This window comes from Apteryx rowi, unplaced genomic scaffold, assembly GCF_003343035.1.
Source record: "Apteryx rowi isolate R43461 unplaced genomic scaffold, aptRow1 scaffold_392, whole genome shotgun sequence".
Lineage (NCBI taxonomy): Eukaryota > Metazoa > Chordata > Aves > Apterygiformes > Apterygidae > Apteryx > Apteryx rowi.
The window spans coordinates 703,132-717,506 of NW_020450441.1; the positions used below are offsets into that span (position 1 = coordinate 703,132).

Sequence of the window (14,375 nt, forward strand, 5' to 3'; positions counted from 1 at the left end):
AGGATGGGGAAGGGAAGGTTCTTCCTTTAATCTCCTTGTTATTTCAGAATAGTTGCTAGATTTTTTTTCCCCTCCTCCTGGCCTAGAGTTAAAAATGGTGGTAGTTATGCACTGTAACAATTCTTTTGCTTCTCAAGAAATAGAAGTCCTTGTTTCCATCTCTGCCTGAGGTGTTTTGCATTTTACCTCTTCAGTTTCCCAAAGACAATTGTGTCTCACATAATCAAACATCAGTGGATCAAACAGCCTTACACCGCAGCAGCAAAAGCAGGTTTTGAGACAAAGACCACGTTATCTGCTGTGTTCTCTGTAAAAGACCTTTCTCTATCCAGCGTCTTTCAAAAATCTAGGACAAAAAAAGGAGCTTTAAATGATCAGTTTCCAGACTTTGAAAAATCAGATCTTCTGTAGAATATTTGTCCTGAATACCCACTGCCAACAAAAAGCAACTACTGGACTGCATCTTTTTTATGACTGTGCTGAGAGTTCTTGTTGCTGGGATTAGCACAGAAATTAATGCAGAACTGGGCAAGTATAGAGAATTCGGGAAGTTGCAGTGTCTGATCAGCTGCCCTCCTCAAGYACTGCACCTAGTTCAAAATCATGCTTCTTTCATACGATCTGTGTGTGTACATATGCCTTGTTCATCTGGTGATTGTTTTTTGTTTTTTATGACCAGAACTCTACTAAATGGCCACTGACTCATCCAGTATTTGTTTATGCCAAGTAGGGAGCCATCAGATCAGCTAAAGAAAGCTAGGCTTCAGAAATACCAGCCCTAACATGTTTTGTTTATTACACAGCAAAGAGAATAAAGAACATGTCCTGACAATGTGATCACAGGTGTGATATCTCTGATTTGGAACTCACAGTTTGCAGCAAACAAAAATACCAAGTTAATTTCTTGTCCGTAGACGAGGTGTTCAGAAAGAAGGAACACACTGACAATGTGTTAGGTGGGATATGACACCCACAGGAAATCGTGGAACCAGAAGACATCAGAAATCTTATTATCTAAATAAAAGAAAATATGGTCTCCAGAGTTACTTGGGGGGATGAAATTTAAGATAACAGCGGGAGCTGTCTGCCGGAACACAAAGTCCACAGCGTAGAGTTCAAGGTGCAGAGTTCTGGGACATTGTCCCTGCTCTGTCCATCAGTTGGACTGTTTAGGTATTTCCTACTTTCAGATGTTGGTGTTCAGGCACTTGGTTTTAAAAGATTAGTCTTGGTTAGAACTGACTCTTTTTACATTCCTCATGGAAAGATCTGACTTCAAGCATGGCTTTACCTTAAAGTGTTCTGACCCCCTGTATTGCAGACAATTCAGGTTGATCCTTGGCTGTTCACTTTATGGTCAATTCGGGGTGAGTGTAGTTTGTCTCAGCCCGGGCAGTGCAGTCATAAATTCTTCATGTATTTTAATAAGGGCAAACATAAAAAGAAAACCCTGAAATCATGGAAACCCCTGAAATCATGCAGTTTCTCTTAATAGTAATGGGGTCCTTAACTGAGGAGCCTGGAGCTTTTCAAGCACCTGCTGTTTTAACTTTGATAGAATATACACCAGGGATAGGGTAACAAAGTGTCTCAGAAAACATTGATTCTTCTCTTCTCTTGTTGATCATGTCCACCGTGGTCCTGACCTGTTAACCCAATCAGCTGCTTCCCAAACTATGGAATGGCTAAACTTTGCTTTAACTGTCTGCCTTACTTGAGCTGTCTGTAGAAGGCTCCTCCAACTGCTCTGCCGTGTGGTCTCTCTCCTAAGGGTACCAGTAAACAAAGAGAGGAGGGGAGAAATCAGTCCCTTTTATTCAACAGAAGCTATTCCAGTGACTTCATTGAGATTTGGATGAGCTGCAAAGATGGCCTCATTGGCTGGCACAAAATAAGTTGATGTATTGATGAGGAAGATACGAATTACGAAAGGCAAATGAGAGGAAGGATCAAAAAATACCTGACGTAAATGAGATGAGACTCACTCATGCTCCAAGGACTGCCTACCCATGGGGCTTATAGAAGCACAGACTAGAAAAGCACCTTCCTTAGACCTTCCTCAGACCTTCCCGCATACTTTTCTGTTCCAGTGAGTCGAGTTGCTGGAGAGCTGCTCCGCCAAGTCTCTTTCAGTCACCAGGGGCTGAAATGAGGAGGAGCTTCAGCCATAAACAGCCATTGTCTGTTCCCTGAGTTGTGTCTCCACTTGGTCCTTGCCATTTGCCACGAGATGGTTGCTGCTGCTCTGACTGACAGAGGACATCCAACTCTTCTGCCTGGGTGGAGGAACTTGTGAGGACAGAGGGAGAGGGTGAGCTGCATGTGTGCAGCCAACTGCTTTCTTGTTTAAGAATCACTTGACCAGATTGTCTTATTGTTCCAAGTCCTCTAGAAATGAATTAAGTAAAACTATTAGAAGGGATATTTAGCACAGAAGGTAATTCCAGTCCCCTTGGAATAGCTACTGCACCTTAATTTCATCTCCTAGTTCATTAGTAGCTTTTCTGCCAGGCTACCCTTTGGCTAAAGCAAAGGGAGTTTTACTGCTGACACTGTTACAGCCTAATGTGCTAAATCCAAGCATTCAGCCCTTCTCAGATCAGCTGATACTGAAGTTTATTAAAAACAGTTCTTAGGTCAGTGCTTGTAAACAATTATACAGTTAAATCACCTCAGTGCTTAAGACACCACAGTTGTAGAGCAAGTGGATCCCACCAGAGCTAAGGTCTGGCAAGGAGATAACCCACAGTTATGAAACTGCTGTTCTCCTTGATCTTTGGTTCCTGGTCCCCCATGTAAAAGATTTTGTTCACACTTCTTATGCTTAAACTTTCTTAATTTTTGTATGCTACAATTAGGGGCATGACTCTTGCAAGTCATGTATTTTGTAAGTGTATGTGAGGTATGCATTTTATCAGTTTCTCAACTTTTGAAGGTGGTCATTACATGGCTGATTATCTGCGTGTGTTGCTCTATGGGTTTTGACTACTTAACAAGGATTGATCAACCAAGCCTTTGGCAAGTTAATGGTGTTTACTCCTTATGGTATTTTGTTTGACCACTATGCTCAGAGGACTGAAACAAAAGGCTGTTTTGGTTTAGAACAAAAATTACTGTGGCCTATAAACACTTCTCCAGCTATGCTAATTTTTACTCTGCTATCTCTGCCTTATCTTCAAGAGATGTGATGTGTCACAACCTTCATTCCCTTTCCTTCACATACTCACTTCCCAAAGGCAGCCGCCTCTTGGAGTCACTAGGCAATCTGCTAGAAGGGCACTGCCAAAATCTGTAACAGCTCCAATGGGAGCAGAGTGGGGCACACACAGCATGCTGTGTCTCATGACAAGGTCAGACAATCCAGGCAAAAAACATCCTTTACTTTTTTGGATCTTTTGGGTTATTTCACTAGGAAGTAGGGAAAAAAAAGTCGCCAAAAAAAGAGTTGTTGAATATGCTCACAGATTACAAAGCACCTTCAGTTTCTTGAAGCAAGTGTGAACATATTATTTCTAAAGCCATGACATTTTCCAGTTTCTTATGATTGAGCATGTCTGCTATGGGAGGGGAAGCAGAGGTGAGTGTGAAAAGTTTTGACCATTCCATGAAAATTTCTGGGTTCTTGGAAAAACAAAGCATCCTGTCACAAATCAAAAGCAATTTTTTCCCAAACTAAAATCAAGGTCTTTTTATTTTGATAATTGCAAATTGTTCTTAGTTTAGACATTTGAAAACATGCTGTAAAATACATTCACTTAGATGGTGAATTGAAAAATACCATAAAAAAGCAGTTCTTATTTTGGTAACATTGAAACTTTTTTGGAAAACTCTTCCTAAAAGAAATTCATTGAAGTTGATCCTTTTCTGCAGAAAGTTCTTTTTGCTGAATTGCGTGTTCTTGCAAAATGAAAAGCAATGCAGAAATTCCCAAGCAGCATCACTGAGGAGTTACTGGTGTTTTCCTTTCATTTCAGAGTTGAAGATGATTTAGAGAAACTCTTGAAAGTAACCTCCAAACCAAAACCTAAGGTACCGTCAAAACCGCCATTACCTCGGAAGCCAGTAGTTGCTCCCAGGAACAACACCAATTCATCTCAACTGGCAAAGCCAAAGGAAGACAAAATTCAGACAATGAATGAAGTGGACATTCTCCAGTATATCCAGGAAAATGAATCTATCGACAATGAAGATACAAGTCTCTTCTGAGCATACATATTTTTAAAATGTAGCGATGCCTTCTTGATCCAAACTCCCATTGAGCTCAAGTGATGGTAGCAATAATTGGCCAGATCACTTTACTGTCACAGTGTCCATTTATGTATCATGATTCAGAGACCAGCAAGTTTGACTTCCACAAGAATGACCTGATGCTTTCAAAACAGTGCAGCTGTGGTGTAACATTGCCTTAGATTTTCAGGGCTTTACAGGGGATGTGGACAAGGACATGGCACTGTCGAGTCTAGTCTAGTCTAGTACAGTCACATGGCAAATCATTTTAGTATCAACAGCACAGTTTTGGACAGTTTAGTCCTAACTGAAAATGGCAAGCCTGCAGCACACGTGGCAAGTATGGATAGTGTCCAACAAATGGTCTGAAGCAGGACAGAATGCTGTTTCTGCTATTTTACACAATATATTTCAGCTCACTGGAAAGGTTATATTCATTTTCTCCTATGCATTATCATAGCAACCCTTTCCTCCCTGACTGGTGTTTCAGTAATTTATAACCCATAACTGTTAAGTATAGGTAACAGTTCCTTTGTAGTTCAGAGAAATACTGAAATCCCACATAAGCTTGACTGTTCTGCTGACTTTGTAGTTGCACAACTGCCAACTTGTAGGAGAGGTAGCAGGACTGCAAACACTAGGCGCTATGCATCTGTAGCTTTTGGGGAAAATAGCATATGGCTGAAGATGGCTAAAAGTGCAGCTCCAGACATACATGGAGATTGCTGTGAGTAGGAGATTTGGATGTTGGAGGACTCTTGTACTCAAGATTCACAAAGGCTAACTTTTGCCAGGCAAGTTTTCCTGGACTTCTTCTATAGTCAGTGGAGAGAAAGAGAGTCCTCCAGAAGGTGATTCAGTGCAGACATCCTAATTGAGGAACTCTGAATTGCTCTCTGGAGTCTCTCTCTCTCTCTCTCTCTCTCTCTCACTCCCTACCTTCTCTAATTTAAAGAAGGAACCATGGTGATTAATTCCACTAAGCCAAAATGAGTCTTTTGATAAAAAAACAGTCTCTTCATTACTGTGGTAATCCTTATAACAAGGCAGGAACAACTTCGGGATTAGCCAGAGGGAAAAAAGAAAAAGGAAGGAAAACTGGAGAAATTTTAATATGCAGGAAAAGTAAGAAACATATGGTAGAACAGGCATCTTGAACTATTCGTCTTCTTCCAGGACTCAGACTCACTGGCTCAACGTGCTGAATTTATATGTGATGTGRGTTGATAACTGCTGTTATATAGAAAGAGACTCCTGAACTCCTGCCACCTGTGATCTATACAAGTGTGGAGAAAAGCTCCCCAGAGGGAAAATACTAATATATATATGCCATATCACTATCCCTAAATCTGCCTTTTTAATATAGAACAGAATGAATAGAAAGCCTTATATATAAGTCTATATTTTTAATAATGAAATTATCTCTCAGTATTTTTGCTTTAAGCCAATGAAAAATATGATAAAGTTATTTTGGGTTGGTGGGACAAGTAAAATAAAACCATTGGCTCTGCTTTATGTAAAGTAGGTTTCAGTATAATAAAACATTTTGCTAACCTGCAGGTATTGTTGTTGTTGTTGCYTTCTAGGTTGTACAGTAGCAGCAGATTGGAGTTAAAGGATGGATCCCATTTAAGACATGAGGAGCATTACATGGTGTTAAAGCGCAAGCTCGGCTAAAACCCTGTGTAAATATGTATTGCACCAGGAACATGGCTGAGGTCATATTCCCTTTGAGAGCAGCCAGAGGTAAAGCTATATATGGGCAAAGGTGGTACCTGACTTGCTCTCTGTTCTCGGCACGTCCTGGTGCAGTTAGGAGGTTTGTTTATATCCATTCTGCGAAAGGGGAGCAAAGGTACTGAAGGGAAAATAAATGACTGGTCAGAGACCACACAGAGAGCAGCAGACAAGGGAGTCAAATTCAGGACAACTTTCCTGTTGCACTACCTGTTGTCATGAACAGCCACAGTATATTTGGAATCTTGATCTCCCCTTTCTTCAGCACTGCTTGGGAGACTGTGTTTTGGTATTTTTGGCCTGCAGCCCAGCACATGGCCTGAGCACTACTAAAACTACCACTCAATGGGTCAACTTGAATTTAATGATTAGTAGGCTGACTGCAGATCTTCACCTTTAAACAGCAAGGGAAAATGATTAAAGTTCCTTGGAATAAATTAGAGAAGTAATAGGACAGAGCTGGAAGGGACCTGGGAAGACCTGTTTGTCCACGGTCCTGCCCTAAGCAGGAACACCTAGTCCATGTCTCRCTGGTGGCAGCTGTCCAGGATGAGGTGTTATTGGTGTGAGCTGGAAGAGTTGGCTGGTGCCAGAGGACTACGCGGTGGCTGAATGCAGTTAGGCTGGAGCAATGCCTGAATATGGAAACTGAATTCATTTTGCAGTGGCTGTAATTATGCCTGCGTTATTTCTCATAGATGTTTTTCTAAGCTGTCCTTAGAAGTTTGGCAGGCTGGGGTGCAGTGCTGCGGATGTCACAACCTCTCTGGGTTTGCTATTACAGTACTTTGCTATCCTGATTATTAGAAATGTTTTTCTAATGTCTGACGTGATTGTTCCGTACTGCAACTTAAGCTCATTACTTCTTGTCCTCACAACCATACACTGAGAACAAAGTTTCCCCTTCCTCTTCACATTAGACTGAGAGCTCTGAGGATCCTTGATATGTTCCTTTCAATCTTTTTCTAGACCAAACAACTCCCTGCAGTGAGACAGGCAGCAAGACAGGTCAGGACATCACTGGGGTATCAGCTTCTCATAGGTTGGTGTCTCCTAGCTGGTTGTTGTCACCTTACATTGGTCTTCTCTGTTTTTAAAAGAATTACTACCTATCCACGTACCAATTTACCTGGGGGAATAAAGGATGCCAGCATCCCACATCCTTTCATTAACACCACTTGGTGCATTGACACAATTTGCAGCCTTTGTACCAGCTGGGCCTATGTTCTTCTTTCCCTGTTCCTCACAGCAATGACATGTGTCTGCCTTCCACTGTCTCTTAAGTGCTCCACTCAGAAATTGTTCATGCTTTCACAGAGCAGGAGGAGGACAGACATTGTATATTACCATCTTAACCATGGGAGCATTCCCAGTTCTGCTGATGTGGCAACAGTAGAGCTGTATCCATTTTGAATGGTCAAGGAATACTTCGCCCTGGCTCTCCCCAGAAYTGACAAATTAGCTAAACACAGGGAAGGAAGAACCATTGATTGTTGCCTGAGGTAGATTTTTAAGATGATTTTAAGATCAGTGTTCTACATCAGAAAAATCTATCTTTCCTGTCAAGTAACTAACATAAAAGGACCCTTCATAAATCCCAGCATCACGCATTTGTTTTACAATGCAAATGTCTATCTCCAGTAATATTTATAGGCACTTAGAGGTGAGTAACAGTCCTTGAATAAATTATATGTAATGAATCATTATTATACAACAGGAGAATGTCAGGCAAATGTAGCCCAGAAAAATTGAACATATTATTTGAAATGACATCAGGAAACCACACAACATACTTTGGATCCTGCTAGACCAGAGGGTTTTTTTATACATACATCACTCCTAGCAGCAACTATTTTATTAGCCTGCTCTTGACAAGTCTTGAAATTCAATTATGGACTCTAATGTAGTTCTTGGCTGACAAGCATCACCTTTCAGCATCCGTAATAGCTAGCTCATCAGAAGATTTGAAAAGCAATAGAGTTAAATTTAAATCCTTACAACATATGTTTTCTTTAGTGATTAGAACTCATAATAGGTATCTCTACTGCTTTAGAAGCTGCTTCTTGTTCTGCATAACCTTCCTCTGTTTCTTGTGTGTTACAGGACTAATTAATGAATAATACTATATACTTCACTATCCAGGTCATAGTTTAAAATGGGGATTCTACAAACTGGGTGTAAAAGCTCTCTGTCCTGTGGGTCAGCTGTTCAGATCTGTTCTGTGCTAAATTTTAAGGAAAACTAATTCCCACAGCAGTTATGGCATAGTTCAGCCAGTAACACTTTGAGTGGGTCTAAAAATGCATTAATCAAAACTGATATTTCTGCATCTTAGCTTAGCTTGCTGCAATAGAATACACAGGTCAGCCTGTGATTTAAAGCARTGAAAATCCAGCACACTTATGGTGCATTTAAGCATTAGCTAATAAGAGGAGACTGTAAATGACCAATGCCCTCTGGTCATTAGATTCAATGTAGAACACAAAAATGCATTGATACGTGATTTAAAAATCTGGACTGTCACTAATTTCACTGAGGATTCTTGGATAGTTCTCTATGCGTGTGTGTGCACATGTGAATCAACTGTGTTTCTTATGGATGAGAACATGCACCTACTTGTGACAGTTAACAAGAAGAGAGAGGGTTTTTATTGTGGTTTTACTGTGGGGTTTTGTCTATATTTTTACATTTCATCTCAACAGCAACAACAGGACTGAATAAAGTCATTTGATTGCTTTCTGTATTGCACCAATTCTTTCCTTCATTTGTCTTTAAACCCTTCTGGTTCAAGTTATTCAGCCCTCACCATATTATTTATTTTTCTTTATAACCCTCCACATACCATACCTACCTAGTATGGGATGCCATATATTGAAGCAAATGAGGAATTCGAAGCACAAATGAAGGGAAATCATGTGCTTTTATGTCTAGAGAATTATCTGTAGGGCACACTGCTTTAAGTAAAGGTACTAGCAAGGAAATGTTATGATGGTAAATTAAATTAATAATCAAATTAAGTTCTGCTGTGGGACTGCAGAAGTCAATGAAGCTGCTTAAAGGATTGATTAGTCATAGATAGTTAGGGACCGAGTTGTTTTTGTACCATGATGCTATTGATGCTAAAAGTTTATATGAGGTCAAGGAGACATTGGCTAGGTTCATGGAAGAGAAATCTATCAAGGGTTGTTAAAGGTGCCACTTAATGTTTGGGAAGTCCTTAATCTGCAAGTTACTGGAAGCTAGGAGAATATAGCAAGCAAATATTCTCATACTTCCCTGTAGTCATCTGCTTTTGGCCATTGTGATGAATACCATACTGGGCTAGATGGAAGTTGGGGGGTTTGTATGCATTCAAAACTTACTCTGTATGAGCCACCCAGTGAGGATTTGGTGACTGAAAGAACCAAACATCCTCAGCACATTATCAGCTTGCTTCCCAGCACCCTAAGTAAGATCTATCCAGTGGCTATGTAACAACAAATCCATTCCTCATATTTGCTCAGAAGAGATTCCTGAAGTCAATAACAATCTTGATTTGCAGGTTTGGCTTTTTCAAAAGCCACTTTTGACCTATATGTGGTATTTCTACAGTCAGCAGTAAAAGTCTTACTGATATCAGAGGAAGACTTCAGCTGTTCCTGAATGCTCCTCCAGATCCCACCTTTAATAGTAAGATTAGTAGATAGCTTGATTTGTCTAGGAAGACAAATGTAGAAGATTTACCAAGCATGACTTGGCAGCAAACGACATCACCGTAACACCCAGTGAAATTCAGTGGAATAACTCCTGAATAGTGCATCTGATGTTCTGTGATGCTCTTTTTCAGTAATGTGCACAGGAACCTTAGAGTCTGAAATCATCATCAAACACAAAAAGGTGTAACAGCCCACTACCTCCTGCTGCCTTAACAGCCACCATCGTTTGCTACTCTTGAGTATATTGTTTTTATTATCAAGTACATAGGAATCATAGTATCAGATTTTGAGGTTTGGAGCTGTTAAAGCCATGGGGAAATATGTGGTCATTGTACCATCTTGATGTGGTACTTTCAGTCATCCAGCCAAATCAGGACCAGATGAAAACCATCATTTTGTAATTTTTCGGTTAAAAAAATTCAAGCCAGTCTCTTCTTGAACTCATTAAATACTCGCCTAATGTGATTCAGCCATTTTCTGCCAAAGGCACTGGTTCTGTGCTGCTCTTGTCACCAAAGAGTGTTTCCTGTGTCTTCTAGGGGAGTCGTACACAGTCAGTCTAATCTGTCAAAACCCCACTGCAGATCACCACAAGTCTGGTGATGCTGATGCTTGGGGCAGGCTGGAAAGGAATAGGATGTGACACCATTGTCCAAGCCTGATTAGCTTGCAGAGCAGCACTGGGAGTGGGAGAAACATGGGGACAGAATGAAACAAGGTGTCTGCCTGATTTATGCACAGTGCTTCAGTCTTTTACTTCCCTTGAAAGACGAGGAGTGTAGAGCTGAAATGAACAAATCATTTAATGGTTCTTTTGGCAAGATGAACTCCATGGTGTTTCAAATGAACATAAAAGTAAAAAAAAAAAAAAAAAAAAAAAAGTCCTGGTATATTTACTGAGCACTTTTCTTATTTCTCTGCTAATTTCTGTATGCTTTTTAAGTTTGTCCAGGGAATTGGTGCAAATGATCATGAACTTCTCAGATTATTTTGTTTGTAATAATAATTACAGACCACTAATTTCACCTCAGAGGAGCTTATAAAAATGATTCAGCTTAATAATGTCTGGGTATGTTAACAAGCTCTTACTGTGAACAAAAATAATTTCTTTACCTTGAATGGTGAGAATCAAAGCTACCCAGTGCTTTCCCCCCTTAAGCAATCAAATCTGCCAGCTACTATGATTGATTTTCCTGCTTATGCCTTCCTGTGTCTTGACATTTAATAGCTTACACATTTAATCTTGTGTGCAGTCCCTGAAAGGAATTTCTTGTGTCCAGAATTGCTGACTAGTTATAGCTGTAATGCCCAACCTAAAAAGAAAACCAAATTCTACGTGGAATTATCTTTTTCACAAGGAATGAAAAACAAATCTGGGGCTGGTCTTCATCAGTGGTTTAGCTTAGATCAGGGGAGCACTTTCATAGCAGATCTCCTGATAGCTCCACTGACCATGTGTTGGTTTCCATCACATACCCACTGTGGAGCGAACTGGACATCTTTCACATGAAACTCAACTGGCAGCTGTGCTCCAGGAGCGCATCCAATGTGCTCAGACACTAATGGCCATCCAGTCCAGAGGACCTGACAAGAAGTAGGAATAACTTGCCCAAAATGTGTACAAGTGGGTCCTGGACGCTCGCCACCAGCTGTTTCACTTTATAAATCCTCTTCTGCTCTGCTGTTGCGCTTGCAGATGTAGTCAGTGCCCATGTGGTGGTAAATCAAGCCCAAGTTTCAGTTGACTTCAGCATGTTATCTTCCACCTTTGCAGTAAGGTGTTGTAGTGGGAGAGCACAGGGAGGAAGGGGCAAAATCACAGGTTCAGGTGCCCCCAGTATCTGGGTGCTGGAGTGGATTTCTCAGTATGCAGTCAGGTACCTTCAATATAACAGCTTAGTGTTGCTGGTCTCTGCTCTCCAGGCTGTTAATGAGTTTTGCATTAAGCAAACATTGGCTAGACTAAAGGAGCATTGTCATATTGTGTGGGAGAGGTGGGGAGAGAAAACAAGCTCCCGCGTCTCCTTCTCCCAAGGAAATGTCCTCATTACTGGCTAAAAAGTCTCCTTTTCTCCTTCCAGGAATCCTGCTTGCTTTCCAGTTTCAGCAGGGAAGATAAAGTGATTTCAGCACCACCTTGCTTCCTGCATGCTGGAGAAATGGGAGATGGGGGTTCAAAAGTCTCCGAGACTGAGAAAGGCAAAAGGCCCCCATTTCTCCCCTCCTGGGTTGGTACCTTAGGCAGCATAGCAGCAAAAAGATAGGAGCCAGTGGGTATTTATTTGCCTGTGGAGTTAAGGAAGTGGCTGAAGGTTTACTTTGCAGTACTTACCTGAGTCCTGCCTCGGCCTCACTCCTTTGATGAACCTGGACCCACAGAGGTGGCACTAGGAGTTACGGTTCCTTCTGTGCACCCAGCGTTACACTTGTGTTACTCCTGTCTTACACAGGTTCAGATCGCCTCTTTGCCCATTCACAGACCCGACTCCCTCCATACTGATCCCAGGCTGGTTTTGAAGGGGGAAAACACCCATAGGAGGCAGGAAATTCCCGTGGAGAAGAACATGTTTGAGTCTCTGCTTTTTTAACAGTGGACCCAGCAGATTCCTACGGGTGGGACAGCTAAACATTTTGCACAAATCTGCCTTTCTACAGTATTGATGATTTGCATCCTGCAAAGTAAAAATTTCCTTAAGCAATGAGATAGGAGGCTGCCTGTTCCAAGTCTGGCTCCAGAAATAGTGACTGGGGGTCAGCATGAGAGACTAGTGCCTCTTCCCTCTTCCACATTAGCTACCCACAAGCTGGGTTGGGTTGGGAAGTGATTGTATGGCTTTGCCYCATGCTCACCAGCTGCGCCGGGAGCAGCGCTCGTGGCTTAGATAAATGAGCAACAAGGCTATTCTGAACTGGGTTGCACTTGATGAATTTGCTTGGTTGTGCGGAGTAGTCATGAACTGACCCATTTCCTTCCAATGCCATATTTACCAGACTGACTGCCTTCGCCTTCAGGGTACTGGCCTGCATTGGTTTATGCTGTAATTACTGTGGATGAAACCTGTACTGTCTGCATTTAACACAGCTCTTTTAATTCATTTCTATAGAAGGATGTTTCCTTTTTCTATTCCTTTTCCTTCTGCTTTTCTCTTTCTCTTTCCTGCTTGACCTGCAAATAGGTAGGTGTTCAGAAAACTAACACACCAAATGTATATTAATCACTCTGCCTTTTGCTCTGTTCTTGTCCTGCCTAATTACCAGCTTTGTGAAAGATCATGGGGTGTTTTGGCTTATCCATCTGATGAGAGGAGAAAGAGAAAATTGTGAGTTTAGGGTGAAAAAGAAAACTGTTTCCCTTGAGAGAACCATGTTTGAATAGTAACACCATGTAATTCTATAAAGCCACTATCAGAGAGCCACAGAGAGAGTTACACAGGGCAGCACTAAGACATCCTGGGATAGCAGAGATGATTGTTGCCTGCTCTCTCAGTCCTTGCTGTTTGGCAGGGACCCCTGGAAACGCGCTGGACAAGAGTGACAGAGGGAGCACAGCACTGCACCCTCCTAGCCCTGGCCTGGGCTATTCACCTGCTGACTTCCCTTTCCTTTTCCACTGGCTGTCCATTTTAATGATAGACATTTCATGAAAACAATATCCATTTGTTTTAGACATTGTAGCAGGGATTGAGATTCAAGACGTTGGAGTAATTTATAAGCTCTCTGTTTCTCTCTCTGTCTGGTAATTTATATGTATATACATATATATTTATAAAATGTCAGCTTTACATATGAGAACATGGCAAAAATAGAGAGGCTTATTAATCTTCCTACAGTTAAACAGAGCCTCTGTACCAGAGCCAAAAAAAATTCTGCTAGCTTTCTGTCTTGGCCATGAACCTCAAGGCTAACCTAAAAATACAAATAAAACAAGCTTATGGTCTAAGGGATTTTCTGATTTGCTTTTATTTTTGCATAAAAAAGATCATAAATATTCTCCCCCAGAAGCATTTTGCCTGCCTTTTCTCTCTTTTGTTAGAAATTCGAGAAGACACTGTGGCTGCAGGACAGCCAGTGAACTGGTGATATCACAAGAGAAGAAAGGAAGAAAAAACTAGCAGTAGGGTAGGATTTTTTGCTATTATAATTTTTCATTTCTTTTCCAGTTCAATTCCTATTTCATTTTAAAATGTCTAACGAAGTTTGTGAGAAAAGCAATGTTTATTAGGATGTGTTTACCCAATGCTAAGGGTGTGAGAATCTGAGTTTCCTGCTATTTTTTTCCAATTAAATATAAGGAGGAAACGAATGACCTTTAGAAATAAAAGAGGAAAAGCTGAAGTGTTTTCTTTATTATGTCATGAACATAACAAAATAGGCCCAAACTTCAAATCCCTTTTAAAGTCACTTTTTTCTTTCATATCCAGTCTCCAGTCTGTGAACTGATCACACCTGAGTCACTACAAACTACTCAGAATCTGTGTGCATAAAGGATTTACTGGATTTGTGTCAGAACGATGTAAAAAGGAACTTTTTAAAATGAAATTTTTCAGAATAGCAATGAAATTGTCAGAGCAAAAACCAGAGGTGCATTCAAAAAGCATGTAAATTAGAAATCTGTTTGTGTGGTTTTCCTCATAGTTAAGCATTGGGATTACAGCCACTGTGGTCCACTAAAAAATTAGGTCATAGGTACAAATATGGGGTAGGCCCCAAGTTTTA

At 40.9% G+C, this 14,375-nt stretch overlaps 1 protein-coding gene across 11 annotated transcripts in view; it reads left to right on the plus strand.

Annotated features, from left to right (window-relative positions):
* The window catches only part of HS1BP3 (HCLS1 binding protein 3), a 62,638-nt gene extending 48,919 nt beyond the window's left edge, over positions 1 to 13,719 (plus strand). For 7 of the 11 annotated variants that reach the window (XM_026074619.1, XM_026074620.1, XM_026074623.1 and 4 more), the window contains one exon: positions 3,975 to 5,786. In XM_026074619.1, coding sequence (XP_025930404.1) covers positions 3,975 to 4,206 — 232 coding nt within the window. In that variant the 3' untranslated portion in view covers positions 4,207 to 5,786. Of the gene's footprint in view, positions 1 to 2,090; positions 2,460 to 3,974; positions 5,787 to 5,813; positions 9,915 to 11,740 lie in introns of those variants that run through there. The other 4 variants (XR_003254968.1, XR_003254967.1, XM_026074625.1 and 1 more) reach the window with 4 other exon arrangements.
* Positions 13,720 to 14,375: the final 656 nt, after the last annotated feature.